Source organism: Petaurus breviceps, unplaced genomic scaffold (genome assembly GCF_028583685.1).
Source record: "Petaurus breviceps papuanus isolate PSGF00001 unplaced genomic scaffold, PetGlider_PUasm1.0 90769, whole genome shotgun sequence".
Lineage (NCBI taxonomy): Eukaryota > Metazoa > Chordata > Mammalia > Diprotodontia > Petauridae > Petaurus > Petaurus breviceps.
In genome coordinates this window covers 15,739,084-15,759,311 of record NW_027187341.1, presented here as the reverse complement: position 1 = coordinate 15,759,311, position 20,228 = coordinate 15,739,084, and the positions used below count along the sequence as shown (strand labels likewise).

Sequence of the window (20,228 nt, the reverse complement as noted above, 5' to 3'; positions counted from 1 at the left end):
AGAGAGAAAGAGACAGAGAGAGAGAGAGAGAGCGAGAGAGAGAGAGACAGAGAGAGAGAGAGAGCCATTTATTTGACAATATGACCTAAAAGTTCATTCCATGGTGAAAAGTCGAAATTGAGTTTTCAATAAAAATTAATTTTCCCATTACCAATATTAGCCCCATATGCTTTTTCAAAACCAGAACAAAGAAGCAGTGGAACAAATATGATTAATTTGTTAAAGAATATGAGTAATGGAATTTGCATATGAAATTAGAGTCTTATATCTAACACAGTAAGGAGAACAGCTTAAAGCATTAACAAGTTATCTTAATACCTTCATTTGGGCAGCTGAAATTAAAGGTTGCGTGAATTTCCCCTTTATGTTTCTCCTATTCAGGGGATTTAGCCATCTGTAAATAAAATGGCATCCATGACTGTTCTTAAATAGCTGCTTAAATATATTAGCTGAAAACTTTTAAGTGTTCATGAACAAACATGAAAACTTACCCCCTAACAAAACCCAAAGATTAAGACAACTTTGTTTTAAGACTTGAACAACAACAAAAAAATGATTATTCTCCTTACCTCCATGTAAACACGGGGACCTTATTTCTATTTAAAAAAACAACAACAATAATTTTAATTAGAAGTGATTGCCGGCAAAAGCAACTTTTTAGAGGGAAATGCTCATAACTCTTAGGTTAGAGGACTTAGTGCAAACATTTCCTTCACACACTGATCCCAGGATAAACTGAATCAGGGAGGCACAATCTGTGGTCAGAGCCTGTGAAGGGATCAGCAACCAACCATACAGGGTGTTCGGTCCCAAGGGTCTTAGCAGAGGTTTAAACTTTCACTGATTTCACAACACCCTGTGGCTGTTAAGCTTTTATGGCATAATAAAATAATGATGAGATGAAAAGCTCACAATAATTATTCATAGAAAAGCCCATACAAAGAGGCCAGAGAGGTCGGGTGCTGTATTGGATTCTACATATAGACCATTATTTTCTTCTGCTTTCACATTTTAAAGGCCACAAGAGATAATGCAGATTTATAGGTTTACTTGAATATGAAGGAAGAGACTGTAAAAAAAGACTAACACAAAGGAATAAAGATAGAACAGAGACTAATCCTTCACTGACTTTTACTACAAGGAATTATAATTCCTCCCTACCTCACCATTCCCCCAGAGGCAGGAAAAAAAGGTTTAATACATTCATCTACAGCCATAGCTTTAATTGCTCCTCCCCCCTCCCTTAACCACTTAGTAAAATAACTGCTACTGTTTTAATAGGTTTTTTAGTTTAATGTAATGAGCAGATTAATGCCAGTTATTTCATTATGTTTTTAGTCCTTATGTTATTGATACAGTCAAGTAAAACTAGGGAATGAGTATAAAAAGAAGCATCTTGGCCTTTAAGAACAGTCTTGGCAATGCAATCTACTTTTCAATAGTGTTTTTTGGTTAAATTAAATGTAAGAAAATGTTTATTTCTAAAAAAGATTGCTGCCAAGTCTCCTTTCTCTAAGCTTTAACGAGCTGTGTTTCCCAGGGCTCCAAACTATAGCTTCATGTCAACTTTGCCACTTATGTTTGTATTTAAATTTTCTTTAACGTTTTGATAGTAATGTTCTCTTTTTGACTGTCAATCCCAATGCAAGAGTATGTTGTTATTAAACTACATTTTCTCTTCAAGGTTGAGTTTCAAAAACCAAAGATTTTATTTATACAGAAAGGCAGTATTATAATTGACTCTCTTTTAAAATAAAATACATTTTGTATACAAATAAAAGAATATTTACATATCAAGTAACTGAATCCATAACTTCCAAGTACACAAGTATGAAAATACACCTTGATGCGAAGAGTGGGATACTCACATCATAAAAACATGTCGCCTTTGCCATGTGAAAACCGGCTGTTTAGTTCTCTAGATTTCTTAATCAGAGCTTTCTTCTGGGCTTCATCAAACCGGCTGACTTTGAGATCCTGATCACGGTCAAATGGCCTTCTCTCTTGGGGCTTATTTTTGTCTTCTGCTGTCTTATTCTTTAATTTTTTGTGATGTATGTCCATAAGAGATTCTGATCTTTTTGAATCCTGGGGTGGGATGGGAAAGGGCATATAGGGAAGAGGAAAAGAAAATCTAAGCACGGACATCATAATGACAAAGTCTTCTGATGAAGTATCATTATTAGATAATAGTAGTCAACATCAAAAAGAATGGTATCTGACTCCCGGCTGCCTTTTCAAAACCCAAAGACAGGTGGAATCTACTGGACATAAGTAAATGTAAATTAGACACAACTTGGGACCTACATTAGCTGTAACCACTGAGAAAAAAAGATCTAGGGGTCACTGCAAACATTGTAATATCCCACTGTGCAGAACTGACACTAACAAGGGAATACTGAAAAAAAAATTATAATAGCTTTACTTTATTAGAGCCTCATAACATGAACAAATCAAATGGTGCTAAAATTTAGGTAGTATATATTCCTCAATAATACTGATAGCAGACAATCATTACTATACTATTACATAAGGGGAAACATGGAAAAGGTGAAGGAAGGGGTTTGAAAAGTCAAATTTTTATTTCAGGTCTACAAAAGATGGTGGTTTCAGAGTCAGTATACGGTGCTTCAGTTATAGTTACTTAAACTCTAACAATACAAAGTAGGAAAAGAAGATGTTCAAAGAAAGTTAAGAGTGATAATTATAAATTAAGTTTTTGACTATGAGAAATTAAAGAGACACAAATTTGAAAAACAAAAAGCCAAAGCTAAATGTAACAATCAAATATACAAATAGATAAAAGAATATATTCATCATAGGTCAATTAAGTGTCTATGTACAAAATGAATTAAATATAATCATGTATGATCTGGAGAGGACCTTAGAGGTCACCTAGTCCAACTGCCTCATTTTACAGAGGTGGTTAAGTATGTCGCCCAGTCATTCAGGCTGGATGTGGCAAAGCAAATGTAGATTTTATAACCCTAGATCTAGTGATTTTTTACTATACTGTTCTATTACAAGAGTAACATGACAAAATTTCATTTCATTTCTAGGATATGACATACATATGACCAAAGGTATTAAATCTGTGGGGGAAAATAATAGTAAAAATATAATGAGAAGCACCAACTCAAAAGAAAATACAATTATGAAAAATGCCTGGAATTCATGTGATAATTGTCAATAGTCAAAACAATATGAAAAATAAGGGAAAAAAATTAAGTTTTTATTTTTCCATGTAAGAATAATCCTTCTAAGGTTATATATTTGTGCCTAAAGCAATGCTCTCTAATACCTTTGCTGGTGTTCTAAACTCTACAAGTTAAGAAAGGCATAACAACCTAATGAGTTAATAAGCTATGGATTAAAAATGGACGACCATAAACGATTCTGTTCTCCTGGTGAGTTACTATTTGCTGGAGTTTTGAAAGACTCAATGTAGATGAGGTAAGACTGTCTCTTGTATCTGGTGGAAAGACTCTTTCAAATGTTATACTGTGAACATAAAAGAATCTTCCTTTCAGTTTCCTAGCTAACAGGTCTACTTTAGTAATCATTAAAGTTGCAGAGAAAGGCCCCCTACAGTTCTATGTGTCAATATAGGAAAGAAGAGCTTGGTATAAGGAGATAATATTAACCAAGATGCTAAACATAGATCAGTTTTCAATAACTGTGCAAGAGGAGGCACGACAGTTCTAAATAATGAATCTTATTTGGCTTTGAAGTGCAGTCAGAGAGAGAGACAGACAGACAGACAGACAGACAGACTCAATATGAAACATACATCCTTAATCAGTTATCCCTAAATCTACTCAGCTCTGCTCTAAGACCTGCAGCCTGGCATCTGGCTGAGGGTGTAGGAATGGGTTGCTGTGCATAAGCCACAAACTCAATAATCAGAAAGACAGAATAAACTACTGGGAGATTCATTTTAGGTCAAGGAAACCAAAGATTCCTTGAGGGGCTATTAGCTGGAGAGGAAATAATGAAATAAGGCTGTGGCCATTAACAACTGACCAATGATTAAAATGCCTCTTGCCTTTCTTCCTTTGGTGTCTCAGTAACAACAGAAAAGAGTGGGCTGCTCCTTCTGCTACAGATGATCTGCCTGTCTGAACGGGGAGTATAGGAAGGTTATCCAGGAAGATGGTCATCAATAAGGCTATTATATGCTGTAAGCAAGTTTGACCATGTTATGGTTTTAAGATTTTGTTTACAACCATTGAAATGACTTTTAATGAGGAGTAAGGGAATTTTCATCAAAAATAAATGAAAAAATGTTTTGGGTTTCTTCAGTCTCAATAATTTGTATCAATTTCTTGAAGATAGAAAGCATTTCTTAGAAATACCAGAGACTATAATAGAAAAGAGAAAAGACAATGACATTCTCAATTAATGTTAACTGTGATTCCTTTAGATTCCTCTGGGTTTAGACTTTTACATAAAACATTCCAAATCTATTTCTCCTTTAAACTCTTGAACACTGATGAAGATCTGTATGACTTTGGGAGGCTCTGAGTTTCTGAAAAAGGGCTGTCTATCCCCAATAATGGAAGTTCTGAGATGAGTCACTTAAATAAAATACAAATTGAAAATATTACATGAGAACACATAAAAAAGAACCTACACAAAGGGGTATTTTTAAAAAAAGTCTGACATTGCTTTCAGCAGCAGTTAAAAAAAAAAGAAGGCTATAGTGATATTACCATGGAAACCAACAGAGCTAGGTATTTTTCAAGAGAGACACACAGAGAGGGAAGCAGGGAAAGAGACAGGTGTATGTGTGTGCATGTGTGTGTGTTTAAGGGGGGGAGGGTGGGTAGAAGACAGAGAAAAAGAGAGAAGTTAAAACAAAGGAGACGAGCATTTTGCTTTATCACTCACATTGTAAGAAGACACTTGCTCAGCCAATCTCTTATCCCGTCCTGATAATATACGTTCCTCATCACCCTTAACGGTTTGCTTCTTTGCATCCTGTGCTTCCTAGTGAATGAAAAAAAGATGGAGCATTACCAAATTATAAAAGAAAAAAAAATAAAAACAAATCAATACCAGTAATGTTCAGGTTAAACGACAACACAATACTGAATTAAGGCTGGGTCATGGAATTCCCTCCTTGATGATACTGCTAAATAGAAAACAGATGGGCAGATCTAGGATCTAAAGTTCTTTGTATCAGTATGATGGAACTGAATGACTTTGGTGAAATAAGAGAGATGAGAGTTTGTTTTTAAATTCAGTGTTTTGTTTGTAAGGCCCTTGCAATTTTACCAGCACAATGAAATTATCTTTTAAAATTTGGTAATGTCATACACATTATCCATAAGGATCACATCAGCTCCTTATCCATAAAATGAAGGGTCTGTTCTAAATTATTCCTACACTCTCCTTCATTCCAAATTTATGATCCTAAGTAAAGCCAAGTTAGAGACACCTAGCATCACATGTGTTTTTTTGGATCTGGGATTTGGTGCTTAAATTAGGATGTTTCCATCCATCTTGGTCACTGATTGAATAAATAAAAAAAGCATTTACTAAGTATTTATTCCATGCAGAGCACCATGTGAAGTGCTGGGGAAACAAAAAGAAGAAGAAAGTCCCAGTTCTTCACAAGCTTACATTCCAGTGGGGGAGATGACACAGAGAGGTTTCATTTGCAAATCAGAAGGAAAAGTCTGGTGGTCCTTCACAATTTCTGGGTGTTGAGAGGCAGGAAGCTGCCAGGTCCCATCCCATAGTGTTGTTGGATAATGTTTGCAGGGATGGCCATAAGCAGTGCATGAAGTTAAAAAATTATGAACATTTATCCCTTCTTGTCTTTTCAAGATGCCCTGATTTTCCAAAATTTTCTAAGATGGATGATGGCACAAAATGTATCCCCTGCCAAAAAACTTTTTTTTTTCAGTCTTTTAATTAGGAATGCTTGAATGTTGTCCTCTATTTCGTTAAATGTTTGTTTGTTTTTTCCCCTGAAAGATTATATTCAGTTTTGCTGGGTAGGTGATTCTTGGTTGCAATCCTAATTCCTTTGCCTTCTGGTATGTCATCTAAATCCTCTAGTTCTTTAACAGGGAAGCTGCCAAATCCTGTGTAATCCTGACTGTAGCTCCACAATATCCGAATTGTTTCTTTTTGGCTGCTTGCAATACTTTCTCCTTGATCTGGGAGCTCTGGAATTTGGTTATAATATTCTTGGGAGTTTTCATTTTGGGATCTTTTTCAGGCAGTGATCGGCTGATTCTCTTAATTTCTATTTTGCCCTCTGGTTCTAAAATATCAGGGCAGTTTCCTTTGATAATTTCTTGATGTTGTCCAGGCCTTTTTTTTTTTTTAAAATATCATGGCTTTTAGGCAGTCCAATAATTCTTGTATTATCTCTCCCGGATCTATTTTCTAGATCAGTTGTTTTTCCAAAGAGAAATTTCACATTTTCTTCTATTTTTTCACTTTATAAATTTGGTTTTATTGTATCTTGATATCTTAGTCCTTGGTTTCTACTTTCAATTCTAATTTTTAAGGAATTACTTTCTTCAGTGAGATTTTGTACTTCTTTTTCCATTTAATTCTATTTTGGGGGAGTTACTTTCCTCAGTAAATTTTTATATCTCTTTTCTCATGATTTTCATGTATCACTCTAATTTCTTTTCCCAATTTTTCTTCTATTTTCTAATTTGATTTTTAACATCCTTTTAAAGCTTTTCTAGGAATTCTTTTTAAGCCTGAGACCAAATTATATTTTTCTTTGAGGCTTCACATGTAGTCATTTGGACACTTTTGTCCTCTTATGCCTTGATCTTCCCTATCACCATAGTAATTTTATATAGTCAAGTTTTGGTTTTTTTTTCTTTGCTTTTTGCTCATTTTTTTTTCTGCCTTTTTGGGAGTGACTTGGTGTTTTTTATGTGAGAATTAGGCTCTGGTTCCACACTGTCCTAAGCTTTTTGTGTTGGGGCTCTGAGTCTTACTGATGGCTTTCACTGGGCTTTAGGGCTTAGCTGATTACTTTCTCTGAAGGGTAGGCTTCCCTTCTGGCTTATGTTGAGAGGAGGGGTGGGGTCTCCCTGTTGGCCTCCCCTGGGTGTAGGGTTTAGATGCTGGCCTGTTCGAGGGGTAGGGCCCTGCTGCTGGGTTGCTATGGAAACAGGGCCTCTGCTAGAGATGGGTATCAGACATCATCTGGACCAGTGCTTTCCAAACTTTTTTGATTATACACCCCTCCCTATCAGGTTGAAAAAAATTAGTATATCTCCCTTCACTGTTAATTTTTTTGTTGTTGTTATTGAATCATTTCAGTTGTGTCCAACTCTCTATGAAATCTCCAGTTGTCCTGATAAGTGTCTGGCTACTGGACCCAGATGGCTCTGGAGGAGAAAGTGAGGCTGGTGACCTTGCACAGCCCTCCTCACTCAAATCAAAGTCAACTCTAAGGCATGTCATCATTTCCCAGATGTTATGGTTCTCTTTGAGGATGAAAGACAAACACAACCTGTGTATGAGTAGTTCTGACCTGTCCCCTTACCTGATGGTGCTCTGCCCAAAGGAAGGTACTAACTAGATTTCTTTCTCAAAGTTCAAGCCTTAAACCCAATTCACTCTGGAGCTGATAGACTGGACAACAATAGGTCCCTGCCCTCCTAGCTCAGAGTGAATGTAAATAATAACTGTTTCTCTTTTGGTCAGCAACACTGAGGGTCGTCTTCTCCCAGTTTGATTTTTTTTTTTAATTAAAGGGGCCAACCTTTGACTCACTTCTTAAAAGAGACCTATTTACTGAATGGGCATTATTTTTTTTAATTTTAATTTTTTTAAAGCAATCAGGGTTAAGTAACTTGCTCAAGGTTACACGGCCAGTTATTTCTGGGTGTGGTGCTGAGTATCCGAGCCCGGATTTGATCCAGGTCATCCCAACACTGGAGCCGGTGCTCTTACTCGCTGAGCCATCTGGCTGCCCCTTGAATGGGCATTATTACCTCACTCAAAGTGAGAACCTGAAAAAACCTTAGTTTAAAAGGGAGAGGGTCTCCCATTGCATCCTGGGCCATCTCCAGTTGATCTGATCTATATCTAGCCACTGGACCCAGATGGCTCTGAGGGAGAAAGTAAGGCTAATGACCTTGCACAGACCTCCCTCACTCAAATCAAAGTCAACTGCAAGTCACATCATTATCTCCCTGATGTCACAGTCCTCTTTGAGAATGCAGGACAAAACACAATTTTGTTGCTGATCTGTCTGAGGGTTCTATGGTTGGCCAGCCCCAGGGGGTGGGGTTGAGTTGCAGAGCTTTGCGGACTGTTCACACGCCCAGTGGGCTGCTGGATTACAGGAATGTGGGGTCTCACTGGTGGATTGCCCCAGGCTTGGAATCTTGCTGCTGCAGGCCACCTTTTGTAAGGCTGGAGGCAACTGCTGCTGCTTCTGTTCTTGGACCTTTGCTCCCCTACCACCTCAGTGAGACAGACTTTTCCTGTCATGCTGGTAAACTATTTACCTACTCCTAGATCAATTCTGAGGTGGTTTTCTAGTTGTATGGAGGGGAATATGGAAGGGCTTCAGAGGTTTCCTTCCTCATTCCACCATCTTGGCACCAGAAAGTACCCACAAAACATGTTTTTAGAAAAAAAAAATTAAGCCAGATCATCTTGAGAGGATCTAAGAATGAAACTTGGAGGCAAAAAAAAAAAATGGTAAAGACATGTCAAGGTTCCTTTAAATAAATAAATTCTTTAAATCCCATATTTGGATTAAATTCTAACCCTGATGCATGAGGCGAAGAGAAAGAAATGGAATTGAGGAAAACAAAGCTAGGAAGAGTAGCGGAGCCAGAACAAGAACACCGAGAGGAGGTACATGCTGGCAGTGTTGAATGGTTTATATAAAAGATAAGAGGATCCAAATATTTGAGGGGAAAAAAAATCACTTAAGTTTTTGCAACCAAGAAAAGGTAACTGATAAAATATCACCATTATGTGGATATGCTTACTTTTTCACTTCTATAAAATTTTTATGAGAATAATCTACACACATATACCAAGGAGAAGTTGGATGAAGGTATGAAAGGGAATCAGGCCGACTTTGAAAGCTGACCACACTTGTATGGTCACACTTAGTCACTGAAAGGGGCTTATTTACTGTGTTCATAGTCTCCTGACTAAAAAAGTCCTTGATTTGGCAGGGCAGAATGCCTCCACTAAAAGTCTCTCCTCCTAGTAAGGATTCTCTCATCTATGTGCTAAGATCACATAAGATCTTTCAAGGGAAAGATGACTCTGCTGAATGCCCCTCTGATTGCGAATATAAAACAGGGCTATGTATGCATGCCAAAGGAATTTGCCTGTCTCGTGGAGAGAATGCATCATAAAGTCCAAACTGAAAAAGGATTCCCTCTAGGTGATGAAGTCCTCCTGAAGTTCCTGTTTGCAGATGACTGTATCTTGGTTGCATTAAGCGTCACTACAATTCACAACTTCCTAGATGAGATCCAACGTCACTCAAGAGTTCAATCTAACCATCTACACTGGAAAAGCCAAGTGGGTAAAAAAATGCATTGCCTAGATCCTGATGTGGTCTCCTAGGTCTCTGGGCATGTGGCCTTTTGACTGAATCCAAGTCCTTTTATTAAGAGGATTTGTTTTGTGAAGTATGGATTCAGTCAAAGAATCACACTTGAGGACCTAGAGGGCCACATGTAGCCTGGAGGCTACAGGTTCCCCATCCTTGGTCTAGACTATGATATGGAACTCATAAGGATAGCCCACAGGGTTGCCCTATCAATATATAGCTTGGACAGACACAGTGAGTAGAGAGCTGAGTACTGACTAGGAAGAAGAGGGAGGACTGGATTTTATTTGGGTAACTGTGTAGTACTTTTAGTGACCTATCATTGTATTATGCAATTAAATTATACTATACGAAGTACTGAAACGACAGCATTTTAACGAGTTTCTCCTTGAAACAAAAGCCCATATTTCTAATACCAATATTCTTCCAGTATGAATAATGAAATAACAAACAATGGGATAAACACAACCTCTGAAGAATAAACATCACGAGTCATCCAAGATGCCATGGAGAAGTGCATGGTGTGTACGAGAACACCGTGGTCCATTAAGAGAGAACTGCTCAGCAGAAGCAGCACAGAAGAAACTAAAGAGATGTGGGCTGGCCCTGCAGCAAGTCTGAGAGACAAATAATGGGAAGCCCGAATGGGGTATAAGTCCCTGAGTAATGTCGACAGACTTGGGAGTGGGGCCCTGAGTGCATCCAAAGGGTTGCTTGTGGCAGATCTATGAGAGAACACAGACAAGAGCTGTACAGGATGAAAACACATGGATGGATGACTTGTCCTTGGCACTGTAGCCAGGGGATACCCACACTGATGGACCAAAGACTCCAGGAAGCATCGAAGAGGAGGGGACTCCCCCCACCCCCCCAGGTTATACACAGATTGCTGAGTACTTTTAGAGAGGGGGTAGGGGATAGAGAGCTGGCCCTGGATCCAGAAAGATGTGGGTTAAAGTCCTGCCTCTGAAACATACTAGGAATGTTACCTAAACTCTCAATGCTATAGAGGCTTCAAACTCAAATAGAAGCTTATCCCTGAGGATCAGAGCCCCATATTGATATAGAAAACCCCCAATGACATTGTCTATGCTGTACTGAATTGAATGACAGTTACCCGACTGTCACTGAATTGTTAGCTTTGTTCAGTGACTGATCCAGACCAACAGGAAGCTAGCCTTCTGCTCATACGTGACTGGGACCAGCAGGCAGCAACAGGCAGCAACAGGCAGATCTTAAGTATTTAATCCTTCAGGTAGGGGGGTAAAGACACTTCGCTTTCCTGTCCTGCCTCCTACCTCTCAAGCTGCTTCTTCTGTCTCCCAGGTGCTCATCTAAGCAGCTTCTCTTCTTTCTTTCTATACCTTCTCCCTTAACAACTGAATTAGGTTCCACGGCACCTATGCTATGGGGTCATGCCTCAATATTTTTCTTCTGGGCTCTCTCAAAGCTCTTGACCCACCCCTACCTCCAGGCTGCCATGAGGCTTCTCTCTATGCAGCTATCCTGCAAGTGCTTCAATTCAACACCCTTAAAGACTAATCATATTTTCCTTCCCTAATGAATAATATTCCTCCTTCTGGCTTCACTATTTTTGTTATCCAATTCAAGAAACATTTATTAAGGGTCTACAATGCACTATACACTGAGGATGAAAAAATTCTAAGTCAAATCCCTGTCCTCCAGAAGCTTACATTGCTATGAAATCACAGGTCCAGACCTGTGTGCAATAAAAACACAAGAAAAGTTGTGATAGGACAAAGAAATTCCCCCAAAGTGCTCTAGGAAAACAAAAGTGAGAGAACACTTGGAGGCTTCATAGAAACAGTCCCTGAGAGAGGTGAGGCAGGAAGGAAGGAAGGAAGGAAGGAGGGAGGGAAGGAAGGAAGGAAGGAAGGAAGGAAGGAAGGAAGGAAGGAAGGAAGGAAGGAAGGAAGGAAGAGAGAAGGAAGGAAGATGTTCTAGGCGTGGCAGATAGGTGGCAAAAGTCACATTTAGGGAACACTTGAGAGTCTGGCTGAAACAGAGTAATGTGAAACAACAAAGCTTAAAACGTAACTGTAGTAAGACCATGGAGAGCCTAGAATACTAGAGAGAGGAGTTTGCATTTGACCTCAGAAGCAGCAGAGAGATAGTGCAAGCTTCTGAGTTGGGGAGAGACCTGATCAGACCCATATCTTAGAAAGATCACTATACATTACTAGCAATTAGTACAAATTAACACTATATTTGACCCTTGTCTCTTGCTCATACCTCTTGAGTAAAATTTGTCTTATGTCTTATTATACAGAAAATCTGTATACCTAGGGTAAATGAAATAGTGCTTACTTTAGCTTTTCTTTCTTTGTCGGCTGGAGTATCTGTCCAAACTGATCGATCGCCAGACTTGTCATCAGCTCTTCTCTTGAAAGTTCTTGGGCCAAGACCAAAACCTTTCAGTTCTGGAGGGAGCTCAGTCATCCATGATTCCCTTGTAACTGGTCTGGACTCATCCTTCATGAGATAGTTAATTAAAATTTAAAAAATTAAGAATATACATAGCATTTTATATCAATTACTATACTTTTCAATTGATGCTTTTGACAAGGTTGCTGTCAGTTAATATTCAACCAGTGAAGTGTAACTGGACTTGCTAAATTTACAACCAAGTATTACTTATGCATCAAAGAGATATTTAAAATACTTACGTCATCTCCTTTAGTGAGTTTTTCTTTCATTCTTTGAGCTCTCCGTTCAAATTCTTTAGTTACACTATAATCAACTGGTCCTTTTATAGGCATTGGTCCAATGATGGCCTCATCATCTTCACTACTCTCTGTTCCCTTTAAAAAAAAACATAATTATTATATTAAACAGGGAGTTAGATGGATCAATTGCATTAAGAACAAATGAAGTTTCTAGATTATAGTTTTACTTATACAAACTGCCTGGCATCATAAACATCATCAAAAAATATTTGTCAATCATGTAACTAATGCTAGGTACCAAGTACCATAAGATGAGATCATACCTGCCTTTAAAAATGAGATAATGCACTAAAGTGCTACATAAGAAATAATAATAGCTATCCTTATTATTAGCATGTAAAAGGTCTTTAGCCATATTCTCCACTGCCCAGGCTATCAATTGTAGAATAAAGTAGATACACATTAGGGGCCCTAGGCAGCAGCATTACTTTTTATGGGTCAATAGGAATATAATTTAGTAAATGTAGTATCAGAATTAATGGAGACTACAGATCTGAGAGTTAATGCAGTTTTCCAAAACTTCAAATGGGTGTTCAAATGCCCTAGTAGAGTCTATATATTTTTGTAACTGAACCCAATTTCTCTTTACTGAATGAGTTCTGGAAAAAAGACTCACAAGCCCGATACTTTGATCAGCATTACTTATAACAAATATGGGGCTGCATAAAGAGCACTGGACTTGGAATAAAGAAAAATCCCAGTTAAGTATTTCAGTTTTATGACAAGTAAACTACTGTGTGATCTTAGGTCAGTGACTTTAACTCTCTGGGCCTTGGACTAATCATCTGTACAATGAGGGAGCTGAACAAGCTGACACTAAGCCAGATACCACTGTTTTCAGTTCTGTATAGAGAACTGAATGATAGTGATCCCCTCTTGTTTTGCCTGCCCAAGGTAGCAAATAGTATTGAAAGGAGCATTCCCTCAGTCTCGCTAGAAATTTTTCATTTGGTAAATTGGCAATTAGGATTTTAGTGAAAGTGGTTCCCTAGCTCCTACTGACTCCACCATCTCCCAAGAAATTCATTTTTGTATAAGTAGCCTATATTTGCATTTTCCATCTTCTCCCTATCCATTCTACCCTTCATCTGGTTTTGGCCTTCTTGAGTCTTCTGAAAACTGCACTCTTGACTGTCCACTATGACCAAAGCCTCTCTTCAGTTCCCATTCTACTGGATATCTTTATGGTAACTGAGACTGCTGACTCTTCCCTTCCTCGGCTTCCATGATGCTACCCTAATGGAGTGAACAGAGCCTTGGACTCTAGTTAGAAGGCATAGGTTCTAATTCTGAAGGCCACTAATGAGCTATGAAACCTTGGGCAAATTATGTTATGTTTCTGAGCCTGTTTCTTCATGTCTAAAATAAAGGGGTTGGATTAGTTATCTCTAAGAGCCCTTCCATCTATAAAGAGCTACAGTTCTACAATTCCAGTTCTTCTCCCAGCTTTGTGAATATACCTTATCTCTTCACTAGCTTTCCCCTCTCTTTTCCCTTAAACTTGGCCAGTCTCCAAATTTTGGTTCTTGGACTTTACGCTTCTCAATATTCTCTTTCTTGGGGATTTAATCCATCCTACTCTCATTTTTCAGTGTATGACTACCAAATCTATATATTTATGGCCTTGACTTCTCAATTCATTTCCAGACCTACATATCCAAACATCTCAAAAGTCCTGATGTTATGTTTAATGCAACTAAAACTCAACTCCTAATTTCCTTCTCTGAAAGTAGTTTTCGACTGTATTTTTCTATTTTTGTTAGGACAACAATTTTCTCTACCTCTAATCCTCAGTCATCTTTGATGCCTCACTGTCCTGCACTATGCCCATATTATCTTAAAAGAATGGAAATAGACGTGATACAATACGCTAAACTGTATCAAATTTCATAATAATGTATCACATTATACCAAGTGTCATGATAAGATAATTCTGTAGACACGTTCATCTTCCATTTAAAATTGTTTGCTTCCTTTTGCTTATATATAAATGCCTATATAGGCTTGCATGGAAAAGACATTCTCTAATTCATGGCTCCAAATAAATATTAAATAACATCTCCATAGAGTCATTTAATAGACTATTTTGGGTTTCATGTCTGACACGATCTTTCAGGCCATGTCTTCTTTATTCTTTCTCTTCTTTCCCCTAGTAAACCAATCAAGTATAAAGACTTAAGTTGCTGAGATAAAAATTCATTATTTGGTAAAAATTGTTAAGAAGTCTTGCAGAAATTCAACATAGACCAATATCTTATAACATATACCAAGATAAGATCAAAATGGATACACGACCTAGATTTAAAGACAGATATTAAAAGAAAATTTGAAGAACATGCAATATATTACCTATCAGACATGTTTAGGCAAACAATTTATAAACAAAGAAAGTAGTGTGAGGTATAAAATGGGTAATTTCAATTACATTAAATTAAAAAGGTTTTGCACAAATAAAATGCAGCTAAGATCATAAGGAAAGCAGAAAAATGGAAAAAAAAAGTTATAAACAGATTTTCAGATAAAGATCTCTTATCTCAAATGTATAAAGAACTTTGTCAAATCAATAAGAATACAAGTATTCCCCAATTGATAAATGGTTAAAGGATATGAACAGGCAATTTTCCAAGGAAGAAATCAAAACAATTTATAGTCATATAAAAAAAGTGCTCTAAATCATTACTGATTAGAGAAATACAAATTAAAACAACTTTGAGATATCATTTTACACCTACCAGATTGGCTAACATGACTGAAGGGGAAAGAGACAAATGTTGGAGATATGGAAAAATTAGGGAACAAATTCACTGTTGGTGGAACTGTGAACTGATCCAACCATTCTGGAGAGCAATCTGGAAATATGCCGATTAGGGAAAAAGGAAAAGAACCTATACATGCTAAAATATTTATAGCTGCCCTCTTTGTTGTGGCAAAGAACTGGAAATTGTGGGGATGCCCATCAATTGGGAATTTGATGAATACGTTGTGGTATATGATAGTGATGGAATACTACTGTGCTATAAGAAATGATGAGCTCTCAATGATCTTAGAAAAACATGGAAAGCCTTGTATGAAATAATGAAGAGTAAAATGTGCAGAACCAAGAGAGCATTGTACATAGTGACAACAAAATTGTCTTAAGAACAACTTTTGAGTGACTAAGTCATTTTGACTATTATAAATACCTAAGTTAACTACAAAGGACCTATGAAGGAAGATGCCTATGCATCTAGAAAAAGAACTGATAAGTAGAAGTATGTATAGAATGGTTTTACATACATACACACACACACACATACACTACATATTTGTGTCTAATGGTAGGTATCTCTAGGGAGGTGGGGGAGAGGGAGGGAAGAAAAATAGGAGAAAAAAGAAAGTTACACCATAACTTTATTTATATTTATACACACACACACATATACATACACGCACACACACATATTTTAAATAGCGAATTGTACTTAATAGATTTGCAGTTTCATGCACAATCATCTTTTTTTTCTATTATGTTATGGAAATGCTTGTTTTGTTTCTTAAGTTCAGAATAAAATAAAATAAAAATGTCAAATGCTGGAGAGAAATGAAGAAACCAGAAGGCTGAGGGAAGGTCATCTGATCTGGGAGAGCAATGTCAGCTGAGTGATGACGTCAGAAGCCAGAAGGCCAAATGCTGAAAGTGAGTGAGAGGAAAGTAAATAGAAACACCTGGTAGACGGTTTTTTTATACAAGTTTCTTTGCAAAAAGGAGGTGAAATAAAGGATACATTGAGGGGATGATAGGGTTGATTAACATTCTGTCATGATCAGAGATTTTGGAGTTTTTGATTCCTAAAGTGGAATCCATGTGGGTGAGGTGAGACTAGGTCATGAGAATTGAGGACTCTGAGGAATTGGGAGGTTAGAATGCTGAAGAGAACATCAATATGAATTTTGAAGATCCCTGCTATATGGGCCAGGGCTAAAGTGGAGAGGAAGCCTGGAAGCCAGGTTCTAAGCTCCTTGGGAAAGGAGGTAGAATGCTTTGGGGAGCTAAAGAGAACTGCTGCAAGGAGCTAGACGGGGTGATAAATTCCAATAAGATATTATAATCACCTATGTAGAAAGGTCCCTCCACTGGGAGTCAGACCTCAGTTTTAGTCCACACTATGACACAAAGGTAACACCCTTTGTATAACCTTGGGCAAGTTACATAACCCATAAAGGTTTCAGTTTCCAGTCTTTAAAATGAAAGTGTAAGATGGGAGGTGTCAAACATGTGGCCCATAATACTCCCATGCAGTCTGACCCAGACTAAAATGTAGTCTCCTGTCTTGCCAGTCTGTTCCAAAAGGCACAGGAATATTGTCCAGGTGCTCTCCTTTGTCTCATAGGAGACACACACACACTAATAAACAAAGAGGACACTTGTCACTCAGAGACAAAAGAGCAGACATTATGGAGCAGTGTGATTTTTTTTCTCCTTCCCTAAGAGGGTTGCTACAGAAAAGCTTTAAAAACATCTTTGTTGGACAATAGCCACCACCTTAAATCTTTTTTAATTAATCATCTAACAATTCAATTAACTGCTAATCTGAAAAACAGTTTTATCTCTTGTCCCACAATGACAAAGACACATATAATAATATCCAATAAGTTGTAGGCCTATGAATATAGTTTAGTGATATGCAGTAGCGAAGATCTTCAATTAAAATGTTCTTGTTGCTAAAAATTCCCCTAAGCACAGAAAATCTATACTGTTGCTTTCTAAGGTGCATTAATGCTACTTATTTTCCTTCTTATGTTCTCCAAGTTGTTAGATTTAAAATATAGAAACACTATCTTTGCAGCAAATCTATTGAATTTTCCCCCCAAAATTAAAGGGCCACAGTAAGAACTGACTTCTTTCTAATTATGTTAGGCCCAGTGCCTTATGTACTTTGCCCAAATATTGATTTGTTTAGCTGAACATGTGAAGAAGGGGGACCCAAATACAACAAAGAAAGTCTATGTATTGCTAAATTAGACAAAGAAGTATTTCAGAAGAGCCATATTTAGCAAAATCTGCTTAAGGTCACAAAAGCAATAGATTGATTAAAACCCCCCTGCAATTTTATGGGGCACTTTCCCCAAAGCTATGATGAAACAAAGTGAATGCTGAGTGTTCAAAATTCTATCTTAAGGCAGGATTACCCATCTACAGAAAAAAAGAAAATTGCCACCACATTTAGGTAGGGGGAAAAAAAAGAAAAGAGAATAGGTATATCATGTGGCCTGCAACATGTCTTCTAATTATTTTATAATTTATAATTATTTATAATGTCTCCCCTACAGCACTGATTGCAATGAACCAGACATAATACAGATGAATGTTGACTGACTCTATTGGAAGCAAAATTACTTTAAAATTCCTGCAGCAAAATTGTTTCCCAATGGGAATCATTTTCTTTCAATTTGCTCCATAGTCCTTGATGAATAATAGGTGGAGTAATTTTCTTTTTTACAACATATTGACAACCTGACTTACATGGTGCTCATAATCATGAATATAGCTGATGCTTAATAAATATTTATTGAATGAATGAACCAAGAATTTTTCAATAAGATAACTAGTCATTATTTACTAATTAACAATACTTCAACCAAGTACTTAAGATGTCACAACATCATTCTTCATAGAAGCCCTGACAAAACAGAATGCAGGAGTAGTTGGAAAAATGAATATGTTGTCAAAAATCACCCACCAAAGAAAGCCTATGATAATTATCACAGTCTCATAATTCTTTCTGAATTCCAATGTCAGCAGTAGTCTTTCTTGTTTGTCTCACAATGCTGGTAAAATCAGTAATATACTATATTTAGAGTAGGAGTTTGTATTTGGTTGTAAATCATACAAACAATTGACACTGCTTCCCTTTCACCTCTTCCTCCCCACAAAAATAGCAGCAGCTAGCAGAAACATTTGTAAACAAGAAATATAGCACAAATAAAAGAAGAGAAGCAAGAAAAGAGGACATAAAAATCAAGCAAATTAGAAAAAAAATCCTAATTCTGGAAAGGTGCATTAGATCCTTCTGATACAAAAAAGTTTTTTTAAATAATATTTTATTTTTTCTCCAATTACATGTAAAAAGGATTTTTAACATTAAACAAAATTTTTAAGTTCCAAATTCTATCCTTCCTTCCCTTCCCTGCTCCCTTCCTGAAATGTAATATTATGTAAAACATTTCCATATTAGTCATTTTCTTCAAGAAAACTCTAATAAAAAAGGAAGAAAAAGAAAGGAAGGAAGGAAGGAAAGAAGGAAGGGAGGGAGGGAGGGAGGAAGGAAGGAAGGAAGGAAGGAAGGAAGGGAGGGAGGGAGGGAGGAAGGAAGGAAGAGCACGCTTCAGACAGCACCAGTTCTTTCTCTGGAGGTGGATAGCATTTTTCCTCATGAATCTTTTGGGATTGTCTTGGATAACTGTATTGCTGAGAATAGCCAAGTCTTTCACAGATCTTCATTGCACAATAGTGCTATTACTGTATATAATGTTCTTCTGGTTCCACTTACTTTACTTTGTTTCAGTTCATCTATGTCTTTGCATGTTTTTAAAAAATCATCTTGCTTATCATTTCTTATAGCACAGTAATATCCCATCACAATCATATACCACAACAGGTTCAGCCATTTCCCAATTGATGGGTATCTCCTCAATTTCCAATTCTTTGCCACCACAAAAGGAGTTGCTATAAATATTTTTGTACAATTAGGTTCTTTTCCTTTTTTTTTTTTTAATATCTTTGGAATACAGACTTAGCAGGAGTATTGCTGAATCAAAGGATATGCAGAGTTTTGTAGCTCTTTGGGCATAGTTCCAAATTGCTCTCTAAAATGGTTAGATCATTTCACAACTCCACCAACAGTTTATTAATATCTCAATTTTTCCACATTCCCTCCAACATTTATCATTTTCCTTTTTTTTTATATTAGGAAGTCTAATGATTGGCTAATGATAGGTATAAGGTTTTACCTCAGATTTGTTTTGATTTGCATTTCTCCAATCAAGTGACTTTGAGCATTTTTTCATAATTACAGATAGATTTGATTCCTTTGTCTAAAAACTGCCTGTTTATATCCTTTGACCATTTGTCAACTGGGGAATGACTTGTATTCTTGTAAATTTGACGCAGTTCTCCATATATTTGCAAATGAGGACTTTATCAGAGATATCTGCTGTAAAAAATTCCCTTCCCTCCCCAGTTTTTTGCTTTTCTTCTAATTTTGGTTGCATTGGTTTTGTTTCTGCAAAAACTTTTTAATTTTATATAATCAGAGTTATCCATTTTACATTTTGTACTGCTCTCTTCACCTATTTTTGTCCTAAATTCTTCCTATATCCATAGATCTGACAAACTATTTTATGCTTTTCTAATATGCTTATTAAGGTATCATCCTTTATGTTTAAATCATGTACCCATCTTGATCTTATCTTGGTATATGGTTTGAAATGTTGGTTTTATGCCTACTTTCTGCCATGCTGTTTACCAGTTTTCCCAGCAGTTTTTGTGAAATAATGAGATTCTGTCCCAAAAGCTTAGATCTTTGGGTTTATCAAATACTAGATTACTGTGGTCATTTACTACTACGTAGTATGTACCTAATCTATTCCACTGATCCACCATTCTATTTCCTAGATAGTACTGGATTGTTTTGATAATTATCACTTTAGAATACAGTCTTAAATCAAGTATGGCTAGACTACCATTTTTCACATTTTGTTCTTCCAGATGAATTTTGATATTATTTTTTCTAGTTCTATAATTTTTGTAGTTTGAGGGGTATAACACTGAATAAATAGATTTAGGTTGAATTGTCATTCTTATCATATTGGCTTGGTCTACCCATGAGCAATTACTATTTTGCCAATTGTTTAAATCTGACTACTTGAGTGAAAAG

General features: G+C 36.9%; 1 protein-coding gene across 1 annotated transcript in view; it reads right to left on the bottom strand.

Annotated features, from left to right (window-relative positions):
- Positions 1-1,685: 1,685 nt before the first annotated feature.
- The window catches only part of GPALPP1 (GPALPP motifs containing 1), a 39,844-nt gene continuing 21,301 nt past the window's right edge, over positions 1,686-20,228 (bottom strand). Inside the window, exons 5-8 of the mRNA XM_069068707.1 lie at positions 12,253-12,387; positions 11,894-12,058; positions 4,891-4,989; positions 1,686-2,088 (exon numbers count right to left, since the gene is read on the bottom strand). Of these exons, the coding sequence (XP_068924808.1) occupies positions 1,870-2,088; positions 4,891-4,989; positions 11,894-12,058; positions 12,253-12,387 (618 nt within the window). The 3' untranslated portion in view covers positions 1,686-1,869. The remainder of the gene's footprint in view (positions 2,089-4,890; positions 4,990-11,893; positions 12,059-12,252; positions 12,388-20,228) is intronic.